The 16,402-nt window shown below is 34.5% G+C and overlaps 5 protein-coding genes across 8 annotated transcripts in view; 4 read left to right on the top strand and 1 right to left on the bottom strand.

Annotated features, from left to right (window-relative positions):
- Nucleotides 1-15: 15 nt before the first annotated feature.
- The window catches only part of LOC144208799 (lipopolysaccharide-induced tumor necrosis factor-alpha factor homolog), a 17,292-nt gene continuing 905 nt past the window's right edge, over nt 16-16,402 (bottom strand). Inside the window, exons 1-6 of one of the 4 annotated variants that reach the window (XM_077734818.1) lie at nt 11,061-11,139; nt 3,769-3,858; nt 2,100-2,154; nt 1,423-1,517; nt 368-494; nt 16-269 (exon numbers count right to left, since the gene is read on the bottom strand). In XM_077734818.1, the coding sequence (XP_077590944.1) occupies nt 164-269; nt 368-494; nt 1,423-1,517; nt 2,100-2,154; nt 3,769-3,811 (426 nt within the window). In that variant the 5' untranslated portion in view covers nt 3,812-3,858; nt 11,061-11,139 and the 3' untranslated portion in view covers nt 16-163. Of the gene's footprint in view, nt 270-367; nt 495-1,422; nt 1,518-2,099; nt 2,155-3,768; nt 3,859-11,060; nt 11,140-16,402 lie in introns of those variants that run through there. The other 3 variants (XM_077734820.1, XM_077734819.1, XM_077734821.1) reach the window with 3 other exon arrangements.
- LOC144208850 (myeloid-associated differentiation marker homolog) lies at nt 5,025-6,951 on the top strand. Its single transcript, XM_077734887.1, has 2 exons — nt 5,025-5,387; nt 6,200-6,951. Exons 1-2 carry the CDS (start codon nt 5,121-5,123, stop codon nt 6,791-6,793), a joined length of 861 nt encoding a protein of 286 aa, XP_077591013.1. The 5' UTR covers nt 5,025-5,120; the 3' UTR covers nt 6,794-6,951.
- On the top strand, nt 7,809-8,794 carry LOC144208892 (myeloid-associated differentiation marker homolog). Its single transcript, XM_077734966.1, has one exon. It carries the CDS (start codon nt 7,920-7,922, stop codon nt 8,763-8,765), a length of 846 nt encoding a protein of 281 aa, XP_077591092.1. The 5' UTR covers nt 7,809-7,919; the 3' UTR covers nt 8,766-8,794.
- LOC144208796 (somatostatin receptor type 5-like) lies at nt 11,248-14,471 on the top strand. The gene is made up of 4 exons (XM_077734814.1): nt 11,248-11,505; nt 12,183-12,903; nt 13,498-13,923; nt 14,280-14,471. Exons 2-4 carry the CDS (start codon nt 12,223-12,225, stop codon nt 14,334-14,336), a joined length of 1,164 nt encoding a protein of 387 aa, XP_077590940.1. The 5' UTR covers nt 11,248-11,505; nt 12,183-12,222; the 3' UTR covers nt 14,337-14,471.
- Nucleotides 14,730-16,402, top strand: part of LOC144208797 (Na(+)/H(+) exchange regulatory cofactor NHE-RF2) — a 13,811-nt gene continuing 12,138 nt past the window's right edge. The window contains exon 1 of the mRNA XM_077734815.1: nt 14,730-15,764. Within this exon, the coding sequence (XP_077590941.1) occupies nt 15,558-15,764 (207 nt within the window). The 5' untranslated portion in view covers nt 14,730-15,557. The remainder of the gene's footprint in view (nt 15,765-16,402) is intronic.

Below are 16,402 nucleotides of genomic sequence, written 5' to 3'. Positions count from 1 at the left end.
ATACAAAAGGCTCAATTAAACAGTGTGCTTTTATTTTTTTGAGTAAATTGTCCTCCTGAAATTTGATTCACTCATTTTTCATCACTTATTTATTTATTTTTAAATCTAGTTAGCTCAAAGCATTCTCCGTTTGATCAGCATCAGATTCCCACTCAGGAGCTTTTTATATTTGCTTTTCAATACGTAAGACATGGCTGCAGCTTGCACAGCGATACTTCACATCCTTACAGGAATCCACACAGAAGGGTATGAAGGCGCAGGGAACAAGGCTGATGGGTGAAACAATAAGCAGAGTTCAATGTGCAAAGCAATAACACAAAACACTAACTTGGGGCATTGGGAGCTTTTGTGTGATTTCGCTCTTTACCCAAAGACGAAGAGAGCTCCAGCGACGACCCATGTCATCACGCCTATGGCCCGCTCTTCCTTTGGCATCCCTGCGACGCCACAGGCGGGACACGTGTTTCCTGGACGGGGTTCAGCTATGTGCACAACTATACCACATAAAAAAAAAAGTACATTTTTTTTATAGCAAGAGTGTCAGATTCGCGGGCCGCTTTAACGTCAACTCGATTTCAGTTGGGTCGGACCATTTTAGATATAATATTTAGATTTTCTTTTTTTTCTATATATATAATTGGATTAAATGAACTGGATAAAAGGGCCTGAATATTCAGTTTTTTATAGATCTAAAAGAATGTTTATTTTAGCTTTTTTACATATTTTTCGATTTTACAAGATGATTTTTTGAACTAAAAACACAGAAAAAAGTGGATTCAAAAATGACAATTATTGATTTAAAAGGGGGAAAATCAGGAAATTTAATATACATCTATATATATTGGATCCTAAAAACTGAAATCCGGCACTCATTTTAATTAATCTTTGACCCAATCCCACCCAAACTGACTGAATTCCATAAGGATGACAAAAGTGCATTGTGATGCCATGAGTTGTAAATGGACTTCTTTCTGCTAATCAGTTTGGATGTTAAATGCAGTAACTTGCATTTTATAGATGGACACTCTTAATCTAAATAATTCAATGACAAAAACTACCACCAATGAAATTTAAATATGATTGCTGTTTTGAACAGTATGAGAAAATGTGTGTGTGTGTCTTATTGCATGCAAATTGTACAAAATATTAATAATATTACAACAGGATTCTGTGGCAGAGTCAGCATGGCTTCCCTTTTAAATTGGAAAACACTGACTTAAATCTAGAAGCCAAATATTTATTCCATTAAACAATAAAAAAATGATTTGCCAACATTCTCATTTCTTAATTATGTGACGTTTCTCTTGGCTGCTCTTTCTTTGTCAGATATTATGAATCACTTTACAAGGCCACAAGAACAAACATGAAATCCATCACTTTACTCAATGATGAAAAGTCTATTTAGATAAAAAGTATACAAACCTGGGACCGTTCCAAGTGATGGATGGAACATTACAGGTGGTGGTTGGCCTACTACTGGATTCATCGGAACTCCATATTGGTTCATCTTGACAAGTCTTAAAAAAATAAGGGTTATACAGGAAAAAAAAGAAAAGGATAAAATTGAAGAAAGAATATTTTGTCAACTTCTGAGAATAAATGATTCGTCTCTTTACTGAGTGCTGTGACCAGCTAAAGAAAAAAAACAAAGCAATGAGGCATACACTATAACTCGAAAGTATGAGTTTAACAAAGCGGTAAAACCTGTAAGTAACAATGTAGGTAACAATGTAATAATAACACGGAAACAACAGGACATTTTTTATCGCAAAGAGGTTGCACGGAAACGCAATTATCTAAGTCCATCTACAGCACTTTACTTCACTTTATCAATAATTTGATTCGATGGAGAAACATGTCTTATATTGGACTACAACGCAAAATCATTTAAGCACCCTAGAGAGCACCCCATCCAGTTTTGTACAACATAGCATAATTATTGAAACAGAAATTGAAAATTGAACAGAAAATATAACATCTAACTTGTAATCTATTCTAATGAGGTATTAATAAAAGAGAAATATAGTACAGTGGTAAAATAAGTATTCAAATTTTACATTACTACAGAATGTGAATATGATTAAAAATTAATTTTATACCTGTAGTTTTTATCGCCGGGAGGAGAGAGACGTCTTTCTTGGTGTAGATTCTTCCCTTGGAGTGAAATGGGAGGGCAAAAGAAGAGCACACAACATGCGCAGACTATTATTGAGTGGTTGTTAATCAATTAATTATATCTGTAAAAATTCATGGAAAGTGTGCATATTTGTTTATGAATTCTGAATATTTTGTTTCTGAATGCGCTACTAATTGGCCGCTGAAAATGCAGACTTTTATCATATACTAAAGTGCAATTCTTTTTATAAGATTATAAATATATATATATATATATATATATATATATATATATATATATATATATATATATATATATATATATATATATATATATATATATATATATATATATATATATATATATATATATATATATATATATATATATATATATATATATATATATATATATATATATATATATATATATATATATATATATATATATATATATATATATATATATATATATATATATATATATATATATATATATATATATATATATATATATATATATATATATATATATATATATATATATATATATATATATATATATATATATATATATATATATATATATATATATATATATATATATATATATATATATATATATATATATATATATATATATATATATATATATATATATATATATATATATATATATATATATATATATATATATATATATATATATATATATATATATATATATATATATATATATATATATATATATATATATATATATATATATATATATATATATATATATATATATATATATATATATATATATATATATATATATATATATATATATATATATATATATATATATATATATATATATATATATATATATATATATATATATATATATATATATATATATATATATACACACACACACACACACACACACAACTTTTAAAATGAAAGGTCCTTCTAAAAGTGAGTGATTTTTTGAGACACCCTGTATAAGTTTCTAGGGGAACACGTTTTGCTGGTTTTAAAGTTTTGGTTTCTGTTTTGTGCAGGAACATTTCCAAGAATACGGGATGAATAAAGTTATCCAATCCAATCCAAAAATAATCTGTTATTAATTTGTTCATGACAAATAATTTGAGATGAGCAAGAAGTCACAGGAGCAAATTTGTATGTGAAACCCAATTGAAACTGCATCAGCAATGCGGAACCTGGCTTTTGTTTTTTTAGTAGACAGATAAAAAAATCTTAAACATGCACCAAATAGTGGGTGTGTAAGAGAACTACCTGAGGAATGAAGAACATGAAATAAAAAAAAAAAAAATATTTGAACACGTGACTCATTCTATATTCACGCTCTTTATATCTTTGTCCAAATGTCAGGCTCTTTAACAAAAAAAATGTGTTAATACCTACCGTATGCATGCATGTACATCTATGTGTATGCATATATGTCCTTATTTATATGTATGTGTATGTATACTTATATATTTCTTCATGTATTTATTTATTAACTTACTTATTACCTATCTATTTATGTCTAAAATGCCTTTCCTATTTCTACATCCTCACCCTCTTGCTACTGTGACAACGAAATTTCCCAAATACGGGATGAATAAAGTTATCCAATCCAATCCAATCCAATTCACTCACTCACGTAATAATGTGTCCTTTTCTGCCAAAAGCAGCATCTCATTGCACTTTTCTCAGTCCTGTTGACATCCCTGAAGATCACCAGAGAAACTGAAACCATACGCACATTTATTAGATCAAAACATGATGCCTCCTGTATTTGTACAACTGCATTATTGATCCAATTGTAGTAGCTGCGGCAAAGATTGCAATACAAACAAAGAGGAGGAAAAACAGGATGACTTTTTAAGACGCCATGTGATGTTCATTTGCTCCTCCCAATAAAAGTAGATTAAAGTCTTATGCCTTCAATGGTAACCACTAATTTTAAATGTTTAAATGCTTTCCGTGTTATCAACCAATTAGGATGATTAAAATTATCAAATTGTTAAATCTCATAACTATGAGTTTTTTTAACCAAAAAAAGTAAAAATAAAGATTTAAAACCTTTTTATAGATGAGCTATGAACTAGTGAAAATATAAACTGGTGGGTCTTTGCAAAGGTTATGCACCAGACCTCAGACAACTTGCTGTTTAATATACCGCCCCATTTAATATACCCGGGTACATTAAACGGCAGGGGTATATTAAATGGCGCACAAACGGGAAGGTACGATCCGCTACGTACTCTTTATGAACTACTTACTGCTCAGATTAAAACTACTAACTGGAATTTTGATGAATTTAAGTATCTATAATGATTCCCCCATGAACGCCATACAAATATTGCTAAAATAAAGCTTAGTTGCCATTTAATATACCCTGGTATATTATATATAGTATATATAAATATATATTTAATATACCCTGGTATATTAAATGGCGCACAAACGGGAGGTCCAAAAAAGCAAAAATCATTTAATATACCTGGCAAAATACAGTACTTATCACATACTAAGGCTGTATATATAAACTTGGTAGAAAATTGCCAAAATAGCTATTAATGAGCACACCTTTATTTCTCCAAAAACATACACCAAATATCAAGGTGTGTGTAGTTCACTGACCTCTACTACAATGAACAAACACCAATAACTGAAATAATTTGATGGAAAGACAAGCATACTGGGTGGGAAACGATAAAGAGCAACTTTTGGACCATGACGATAAGCACACACAAAGCTATCACTTCCTAGGCAAACGTTACATGTGTGATTTACGGTCATTGTCGACCATTAGAGGACTTTAAATGGGTGTGGGCAGCGGAAAGGGTGTGGCATATTTCCAGATAGCATATTTTATGTGTGCTTCCATTAGTTGGAGTTAAGAAGTTAGCCACTGAGGAAAGTGGAGGTGGGTGTCTTAACGTACTGGTTCAATACAGTCGGAACAATTGGAGATTTGGACAAAGATTTATAAAGAAAAAGTCACTATGGTGACTCTTGATACCAAGGCGCTGACATCGCCTGTGGGCATTGTCCGAATACTGGAAGTCATCTTTACTTGCATCTCCTTCAGCTTGGCACTATCGTTCTTCACCACCAACGAATCCTTCTGGATATTTTGCATTTTTACTTGGGTTTTCTGCTTCGCAGTCACTCTCCAAATACTTTTTATGGAGTTTTGTAGTGTCAGTAGCAGACTGCCTATTTCCTGGGATGACTTCACCACTGCTTTCGCCATGTTGGCCACTCTCATGGTGCGTAGTCATAAACTCATATCTGTCTTTGATATCATTATGTGTACAGAATACAGAATATTACTTTTGATTATTTATGTTGATGAATTTTTCTAGATGTCTTTAAATTGATTTAAATGTTTAAAATATGTCTGTGATTTGGCACACATAAGCTTTTATCCAATTGGAGTAGCACTGAAAATAGCCAAAATTCACTTGGCACAAAATGATTATTGATTCAAAGTACTGTATCTATGGCAGAAATGTATACTTAAAATTATTCTCTTCTATCAGAAAGCAGTATTAGTGTATCACACTGTTGCTAAACATTCAGCAGAATAGATGGATTTTTATATATATTTTTTGGGCTCAACTAAATGATACTGAATAAAATACATTTGTAACTAAACGAAGACTTAGTTAACATTGGACCTAATCTGTGAAGGTACTGTAGGGTGGTTTGCGATAAGATTATTTAAAAATAAATGTTAGGATACTGGTTTAGATTACTTAAAAATAATAAGAAATAACTAGATTCATCATCTACAGCTTTGAACAAATGATCTGGCCATTGTACTACAACTAAAACTGATCCAAACTAGCACCAAGATAAGAAGAATAAATAGTACAATAAAAGAGAGTCTTTACACAAGGGAGTAACCAAACATTGAGTTTCTGTCTAGTCTCTTTCATTAATAATTCAATGATCAATAAATACTGATGACGTGCTAATGGAACTACTGTCTTTTTTTTCAACAAACAAATATACCCCCAAAATGTTTTTTAAACCCACTATTTTAACTCACTAATTTTGATTTTGTTTTACTTTGTAGGAACTTAGCACATCCATCATCTTTGCCAATTTCTACACATGTTCAGGATGCCCTGAACTGATCGCAGCTTGCGTGACTTCCTTCCTGGCTTTTATTTTGTACGCCACCGAGGTCGGTTTGACTCGAAGCAGACCTGGAGAAATCAGCGGATTTCTTTCCACCGTTCCAGGACTCTTAAAAGTCCTGGAAGCCTACATAGCCTGCATCATCTTCGTGTGTTTAGGAAACATCAAGTACGATTATTACCCAGGGCTTCAATGGTGTGTGGCCTTCTATTCCATTTGCTTCATTTTCGCCCTCCTGGTCATCATCTTTACCATCTGCCGACTTCTATCTCTGTTTCCAGCACCATTTGACAAAGTTCTTACTGTGTGTAATGTATTAGCCGTTTTAATGTACATTACCGCTGTTGTCATCTGGCCCTTTTACAGTTTAAAGGATAATCCTAGACCAAGCTACTGTGATATGTTTCCAGGTAGATGTGGGTGGAATTTATTAGTGGTCATCACTGTATTGACCTGTGTCAATCTTATTACATACATCGTTGATACATTTTATTCCTTCCGGTTGGTCTTCTTTATAAGTCGAACCTAAGCCCCAGCTTTGAAATTTGCAATATTTTAATTTAAAGTGATGTCAATTGCACATATTTTGACACGTACTTCAATTTTGATGGTGTTTTTGTGTGGTATATATTCACTAAATGAATAAAATCTGAGTTTTTTTGTGTAAGGGTGAAATCTGTCAACTAATTGAGCAACTTAGCTATTACTGATGGCCATGAATGAGGTCTTATTAATAAATAATATATCAAATTTGCCAGTGTGTATGCGTTCTAATTAGTTTAAGTGCACATAGAAGCCATAATTTTCAACACTCATTCTCTAAGATGTAGTATTAAGATTATTTTGTTGAATTTGTACAATTATAGAATGAATTATAACAGTTTACAGATGCGATCATTTTTGCTAAGCATGTATTTAACCTTGCAACACAAGTAAATTCATGTAAAACTTTCAATCTAAGAATAAATAAAAAAATAATAACCTTACTGCCTAAATAAACATGAGGAGCAAACATACAGTACAAGATTGTATCCTGAATGGTAAGTAAAGTATCAAAACTTATATTGTCCACTGGAGAGCGCACTGACGCCGAGTTATGTCTTCTAAGCTATTAACACACTCATTTGAATTCGTTAGTAAGTCTCTGTAAAGCAAATATAAGCTCACACTGGCTTTTTAATATGGAGAGCCTCAATATTTATGAGAAAAATAATTAGTTAGGAAATAGTTTAAATGTAGAGCTTTTACTAGACCCGATGTAACGTCACTTAACTATTTTTCCATGTCATATATATGAAACAGTGAGTCTTAATGTCGGGTTAAAATATTTCCATTTTATCACATTTGCACTATGCATAGTTAAATACTTTACTCCCAGCATTATCTCAATCCATAATAAGATACGAGTCATTTTTTCACAATGTTTAACCCAGAAACCAATGAATAAGGGTTCAAGACCAAAGTCCAACATGAATGTGTCCTGGTGTCAGTTTAAGGCCATAAAATCTCCAGTGAAACCACAATTGCCTCTCTTGACTGCACACCCACACAATGATTTGCTGTTTTCACAAAGCCTACTCAAAGCACACTACTTCAAAAACGTCTCTGTTACAAAGACCGGATTTCTGAAAAACCATTTTTTTCCCGGACCAGCCATGGTGGACCTTCACGTTATCACCCAGCCATTGAGCATCCTACGAGTGATAATCGCCATTCTAGTGTGCACAACTTTTAGCTTGGTGGCATCAGCGGGGTACTTCCCATCTCCTTACTGGGCCTGGTGTATGTTCACCTGGTGCTTTTGTTGCTTCTTCACTCTCCTAATCGTCATCCTGGAATTCACCACCCTAAACACTAAACTGCCATTTGCCTGGGATGACTTCACCACAGCTTTTTCCATGCTGGCAAGCGTCATGTGCTTGACTGCGAGCATCGTCTACCCGACATTTTTCGCTTGCAATATATGCTACCGACAAATCGGCGCTTCTGTGTTGGCCGTGTTATGTTGTGCAGCGTATTTTCTAGAAGTGGATTTAATTCGCAAACAACGGGCTGGAGAAATACGTGGATTCCTCTCTACATATGCTGGTATGATGAAGATGATGGAAACGTTTGTTGCCTGTCTTATCTTCACCTCTTTGGAGGCTAGTCATTATACAAAATACTCTGGACTACAATGGTGTGTGGCTGTGTATTCTTTGTGCTTTATTTTAGCTTTGCTCATTATTCTGCTCACTGTTGGACAGTTGACTACATTATTGCCCTACTCTGAGAAAATGGTCATTGCTTATAACCTTGTAGCAGCAATTATGTACTTAACAGCTATGGTGATCTGGCCAATCTATAGCTTTAAAAACAATAAGAGACCATCAGATTGTGGCTATTTGTGTTCATGGGACAAGGTGGTGATGGTCACCATGATGACAATTTTTAACTTTTGCGTATATGTTGCAGACTCAATTTACTCTTTATGGCTTGTATATCATGTTAGAACTGAGTAAAGCTTTTTTTTTAACCTTAGTCACTGTGTGCCTGCAATTTTTATATTTAACTTTATACAATAAAAAGCCAATTGTTATGTTTTTATTCACTATGTAATGATTGGAGTTATAGTGTGCTATAGTTTCTGTTTTAAAGAAGCTTTGTTTGAAAGAGAGGAGTATAGTTAATCATTAAAAATGTATCACTACCGCAAACAAAGACATAGTCAAACTTTGGATCTGTTTATTACCATTATAAAGTAGTATATCACTATTGGGATAGTTCTTATATTTTTTACTACCTCTTCACTCCTGCAATAATTCAAAATGTTTAATATCAAAGTACTGTTTAACATCTAAGTACTGTAAAATATCTAAGTACTGTTTAATATCTAAGTACTGTTTAATATCTAAGCACTGTTTAATATCTAAGTACTGTTTAATATCTAAGTACTGTTTAATATCTAAGTACTGTTTAATATCTAAGTACTGTTTAATATCTAAGTACTGTTTAATATCTAAGTACTGTTCAATATCTAAGTACTGTTCAATATCTAAGTACTGTTTAATATCTAAGTACTGTTTAATATCTAAGTACTGTTCAATATCTAAGTACTGTTTAATATCTAAGTACTGTTTAATATCTAAGTACTGTTCAATATCTAAGTACTGTTTAATATCTAAGTACTGTTTAATATCTAAGTACTGTTCAATATCTAAGTACTGTTCAATATCTAAGTACTGTTTAATATCTAAGTACTGTTCAATATCTAAGACAATGATGGATGTCAATAGCAGCCATTGAGCTAACTCACTTGTCCAAAAATAAACGAGTCCAGTCCACATAAGATCTAATTGCCATAAATGGGCCCTGCGAAGTAAACTGAGTTTGACACCCCTGCTTTAGGGTTATTAGTGCCAAGTTATATTAACATTGCTTCAATTGAAGTTTGGTAGTGTTGAGGTAATTATCCTCTTTTAAAATCATAACCATGACCTTTAATTATAGCACATCGCCGGGCTAATCAGCACATATTTTCCACACCAGAGCAACCTGGTAAAATGTGTATCAAAACACATTTAAGTCAAACATGTCGTCTGCCTGGCATGCAATAAGAAAGAGTCACGCGCCATCCCAAAATGTACCTTATTATTTATTCCTGACTAGTATATTTTGATATTTTGGGTCACAGTGAGTCTCAAATCTGGCATTACAAGTTGGAGGCAAAGTGGCAAGAATAACATGACCTCACTTACATTTCTTTTCACATTTCCAATCCATTGACTAATTGGTCCTGGTCTTGTTTTGAAACCGGGGATTAAATGAGACACAATTCCCTGCGGAGCCGTGAGAGGATGTTGTGAAAGTGTGAGAGGAAGAACAAAATCGATAAAAGCTTTTAAGGGAAATTGTAGTCATCCTTACTTTTCAATACCCACAAGAAAAACAAAGTTGAAAGAATAATATTTGCTTTTCTGATTCTGGACAGTCATTCCATAAATGTAGTATTAGAATTAGAATTGAAGCTACATGATGTACACTTTAGTTTTTAAATGCATTGAAATGTATGAAATTGGATGAATATAAAAATGCATGAACTAATTAACTTACTGACAACATGCCAATATAATATATACTGAGAATAAGAGAGTAGTCTGTATTCTTTAGATTTTAAAATAGATAATTTAAATTGTTGAAGCCGGTTCAAGAAAGACGATTTTTTGGGGTATGTTATACATTTTTTATCCATTTATCGTCATTAAAAAGCTTTTAATGTACAGTATTGTATGTTTTGGAAATATACTCCATCATTTATTCATTCTTTAAAATGTTGCATATTTAGTGCTACAGTTTTAGATGAGCTGAGTAAAGATGCAACTTTTGGAGACATGCCTGGGGCCCATTAGCCCAGATATAACCTAAATGAGCCATATCATCTGCCACTATGTATTGTTGGGCAATGCAAATCCCTGCGGGGCCACTTTCTATACACAGCTGTGTGTTTACTTACAACCAAATACTAGTTAGGACTAGCCAAACAGGTCCTTTCAAAAAAAAAAAACGTCAGCAACTGACCACTGTGAACAAATTAAGTGTCCAATAAGAGCTCAAACTGCCCAAATGGTCTTTACAAACCAGTTCTATATGGAAATTGAAACACTATTTTTGTAATTCGTCTTCATGTGTATACAATAAATGTAATTTTAAAAGTGATTACATCTATTTTAAATTGAAAACTGTCATATTTATTGTTCTTAATGTTTTAACTTAATAATCTATGCAAACCCCAGACAGAATAAAATGATTATTCTTACTTTGTCTTCCTTATTTTGACAGATTCCTTCGGCTAGAGCAATTACGGGAAAATGAGGTCCTTAAGTGTCATCTGATGAGTTGTGATGGTAGAAACAACCTTTTATGGGTGGGGCTTAGGCATCAGAAGGAGGGGGTGACATTACTCCCACATATAAATACAGTGCATTCATCCTTGACGCATTTTTAAACACGGTGTCGTCTCAGGAGCAAAGCTTGTCAACTCCAAATCGGAAGAGGGCAAAGAAAGTTCATAAAAGTTCTAAAGATAGCAGAAGGAGAATCCCAGGTGGAGAAAGATGACGATTCAAAGTGACGAGGAAAGCGAAGTGGAAAGTTCTCCTCTCTGACCTTCAAAATTCGGAGACTGCTTCAATGCTTGAAAGAACATAGCATCATTCCAGAAGATGATGACGCAAAGAAGATGAGGTGAAAGAAAAGAGACAGGTAGGAACAAAAAATCTCATCCTTATCATCTCACATGAATAATGAATGATCACGATTTATGGTATTCAACCAATCTAGTTTGACGCTGTCCATGGTACTCAGTGTATTATTTAAATTCAATGGAATTTCTGTGTGGAAGTCCTAAAAAGCCTTAAATGTTTCATTTTTTGGGGGGAAATTGACCATTTAGGTCACATTGAAGACTAGATAAGACAAAAAAATGTGAAGGCAAATAAAAATGTAGTCATTTTGGGAAAGAAAAGCTTTGAAAATGATCATCCCAGCACGTAGCCTGAAGCAACCATGATGTTTGTTTTCCAAACATGGTACTGCGGGCTGAACGTCACAACTGTTTTGAAGTGCGGTTCACTGAATCTTTACATCAAACCAGTTATTGTATTTGTGCAACACTTTTTCAGAGCCTGAGGTGGCAAAGAATGACAGCTAGTCAAATTAGTGAAAGCCACTCATGATGAATGTGTGTCTGACGTCCCAAAATGGAAAAAAAAATAGCACTAATAACCAGTTTTGGTCCAAAAAAATCAAGTCTTGCACTAGAGGCCAAATTCCATAATGTAGTTTACACATTCTGATAGTTATTATTAAAGTATTCCTGATATTTCTTTTGAATTCTCAAAAATCTTCCTATTTCTGTCCATCTTTTTCCACCCCATAAGCTGTCATCATCTATCAAACATTGGCACAACCTGCCTAAAGATGGCGGACTACAATCTAACATCACTGTCCTCGGAAATGGACGAATCATTCCTCCATCCCCACATAACGGGCCACAACTCCAACATGTCTAACGGGAGCGAACCGCCATCTTTCCGTATGATAACAGCAGTCGTCTACAGCATCGTCTTCATTGTGGGTCTCCTGGGAAATTCCCTGGCCATTTTCGTGTTGATCCGCTACGCCAAAATGAAGACAGTCACCAACATATACATCCTCCATTTAGCTGTAGCGGATGAACTTTACATCCTGGGAATCCCCTTCCTGGCCACCAATAGTGTTCTTTACTACTGGCCCTATGGCGACTTCTTCTGTAAGGCGTGTATGACGGCCGACGCCATGAGTCAGTTCATGTCGACCTTTTGCCTGACGGTGATGAGCATCGATCGCTATCTGGCGGTGGTTCATCCCATTCGTAGCGGCACGTGGAGGAGGCCCCAGGTGGCCATGATTCTAAGTGGAATGCTGTGGTTGGTGTCATTTCTGGTGGTGATGCCAGTCACTATCTACTCACATGTGCAGGAGAGCCTCAACACTTGCAATATCACCTGGCCTGAGATGCAACCTTGGTGGTCCGTCGTTTTTATCCTCTACACTTCTATCCTGGGCTTCTTCGGACCACTGTTGGTCATCAGCATCTGTTATTTGCTCATTGTTATCAAGGTACTTGTATAAGTGAATTTTGCTTGTGGCAATCTTTATTTTTTTATATATATCTTAAGTCAAGGGTGTCAGACTCGGGTTGGTTCGCGGGCCGCATTAATGTTAACTCGATTTTATATAGGCCGGACGATTTTAGATATAATATTTAGATCTTTTTTTTATAAATTGATTAAAAAACTGGATTAAAATCCCTGAATATTTTGTTTTTTATAGATCTAAAGCAATATCTATTTTGAGCTTTTTTATACATTTTTTTTAGATTTTACAAACTGATTTTTTAACTAAAAACACAGAGAAAATGGATTAAAAAAATCACAATTATAGATTTAAAAGGGGGGAAAAATCAGAAAATGTAATATACATCTGTACAGAAAAAATTGATTAAAAAATGACAATTATTGATTTAAAAGGGGGAAAATACGGAAATTTAATATAAATCTATATTCTTCAATTTAATTTGATCCTAAAAGAGAAAGTCGGCACTCATGATTTACTTTCCCGGCCACACAAAATGATGTGGCGGTCCAATTTTGGCCCCCGGGCCGCTACTTTGACACCAATGTCTTAAGTGATCTCATCTTCCTATCTCTCCAGGTGAGGTCAGCAGGCGTACGTGCAGGCGTGACCAAGCGACGGAAGTCGGAGCGTAAAGTGACACGCATGGTAGTGATCATTGTTTTGGTCTTTGTCATTTGCTGGATGCCATTCTTCACCACCAATATTGTCAATCTGGTATACATCATCCCGGAAAATGATGCCACAGCTTCAGTCTACTTCTTCTTAGTCACTCTCACTTATGTGAACTCCTGCGCCAACCCAATCCTCTACGGTTTTCTCTCGGATAAATTCAGACAGAGTTTCCAAAGGGTTCTCTGTTTCCACAAAACTAAAGGGGTTCCCACTATTGCCAACCAGAGGGAGGCTAGACTTACTACACCCCAGGAAGCACCAATGGATAACCATGAGCCTCTGTTCCTATCCAGTAATCCCAACCACAATGGCTATACACAAAACATCCAGGTAGGTTGTCATTATAATACGTATTTATGAAGAAATAGTAAAGTGGTTGAGGTATATAGCACCTGAAAAGTCCTGACTTAAGAAATATATTCAATCATCTATTGTGAATGTATTGGACTCTTAAATTCTGGTAATAAAAAACAAGATAATCCTGATTTAGAATGTCCAAATTGTCAATTTTCTTTTTTTATGTGAGTATAATTAGACTAAAAGCAATTTACATTAGTTAATCTACTTGACCAATAACTGGAAATCCTGCATTTGGTGAATTATAGATTTTTTTTTTCCTCAAAATGTTGTAATGTCATGTTGTATTATAAAATATATATATAATATACTTCTGTTTTTGTTTACAGAGCATCCAGATGGAGGGTGCTGGAAAACTGGATGAAATGTTACCTGCTTCTATTTAAATAGGCGTCAACATTGCCTAGTAGAAGACTACCCTGTATGTTAAACAGAATGTTTATTGCGTTATTGTTTTATGATTATTATTATTGTTATTATTATTATTGCCGTCATGGAATTCAACTGTTATTTATCTTTGAATTTGCAGAGGATGGATTATTTTTAGTAATGCAAAAACCCTGCTAAACACAAAACATTGTCAATTTATTATACTACTAATCATAAAGTTGAAGCTATCTCATATCTCTTCTTTTAAATATAATAAAAGTTACTGTATTTGCTGTTGGACTCAATTACACTCAAAATATTGCTATCATTGGAACTGGTATATTTCGGTAATCTATGTTGAAAAGCCATTTATGATCATTCTAAACTGCAAATATGTAAAAAGCCATGTTTTACAGCAATGTTCAAGTTATTAAAGAAACAACAAGTAAAAAAAAACATTTGAGAATTCCTAATGTGCGAGAAACTTGTCCCATAATATTAGCCATGTCAAAATATGATTAAAGAGGCATTGTTTCGCCTGAAACTGTGACACATAACAGCTGCCCCCCTCCCCATCACTTCACTAATAAATTTAAAAAATGACGCTCACGGCAAAGCAACAGCTTTCAAGTCTGCTTTTTTGGTGGTAGTTGTTGTTATTATTCATAGTGTTATAATCTGTGTAAATGTAATACGCTCTATATGGTGGAATAATGTGAGTCATTTTCATTTAAATGGTGGATACTATTAGTAATATTAAGTAGTTGATTTTATTTAAATTGGAACAGATTGAAGGTGGAAAAATAGCATGAGGGCATCCTTAAATTCTACCTTATTGTATACGTAATTAACATTATGGAAGTGATATAAAGTTTGGTGTGATGTGTTTTTTTGCCACAAGAAGGCAGTGGTATGCTAGGTTATGTGCAATTGATTGTATTGCAACATCAGATCTGGTGGAGGAGGGTGCCGAAGCCCCACACTGACTGTGCAAGTGTAAGCGAGCAGTTGTTGTGGTTAGATATCGAGGGAAAACTTAGAGCTCACTTGAGCGTGAACGTCCATCATGCTGCATGGGAGGCGCTCAACATTTTGGAATTGATTTCTCCATCTGGAATGGTCGCTTTTCAATGCATCTACCCTAAATGTGAATTTGTTTGACTTTGCTTTGGAGACTTGAAGTTGCAGGTATGGTTTTGGTCTACTCTTGAAGTGGAAAAGAGGGTTTAGAAGAGGACATGGCGAATGAGAAGAAACCACGACTATGTGTGATGGCCAAAGGAGATCAAGGCTATGGCTTTCACTTGCATGGAGAGAAGGGAAAGACTGGACAGTTTATCCGCAGAGTGGAACCCGGCTCTGCAGCAGAAGCGGCTGGTTTGCGCGCGGGGGACCGTTTGGTTGCGGTCAATGGCGTCAATGTGGACAGAGAGACGCACGGGCAGGTAGGATGCAAAATTGCCATCAAGATAAAGCCCTTGCAGCTCTTTTTGGGGGTTATTATGTATCATATGTATCATAATAATGCTTTTGCTGTCATTGAAATTAATCAAGTCAGTGGATCAAACTTAAAAACTTGAGGTAAACATTATGACAATACTGGGACACCTGTTTAATATTATTTCAGACTACAATACGCCATTGAGGGCGTGGTATTTGTATAGATGCTGTTAAGCGTTGCATGAAATTTCAATTGTCTGATTTGGTCATTTTTGTGCAGTCTGCCCAAAGTTGGCAGGGATAAGCTCCAGCACCCCTAAACTCTGATAAGGATAAGCAGTGTTGAAAATGAATGATTTTCCAGATCATTTATTTATCAGGGCTCTATTTACGACACTTGTTTTCCAAAATAACGTTTTTTTGGGCCACATAAAGTGATTATAAATGGTATATTTCAACTTGTTGCACATGAGATAAGAAACGTGGAAGAATATACGAGGCGTTTGCAAACCTGTTGATCAGGACTGCGGTGTGCATGTGTCTTGGCGTCATTCCGGAAATAAGTACGTGTCACATGTTTACGATGATGGATAGAAAAAGGGATATGACAAAGTCACAGAGGGTAACATTGCCACATAGTTGC

Source organism: Stigmatopora nigra, chromosome 15, assembly GCF_051989575.1.
Source record: "Stigmatopora nigra isolate UIUO_SnigA chromosome 15, RoL_Snig_1.1, whole genome shotgun sequence".
Taxonomy (NCBI): Eukaryota; Metazoa; Chordata; class Actinopteri; order Syngnathiformes; family Syngnathidae; genus Stigmatopora; species Stigmatopora nigra.
The sequence above is the reverse complement of the archived record's forward strand: the minus strand, read 5'-3'. Positions and strand labels throughout refer to the sequence as shown.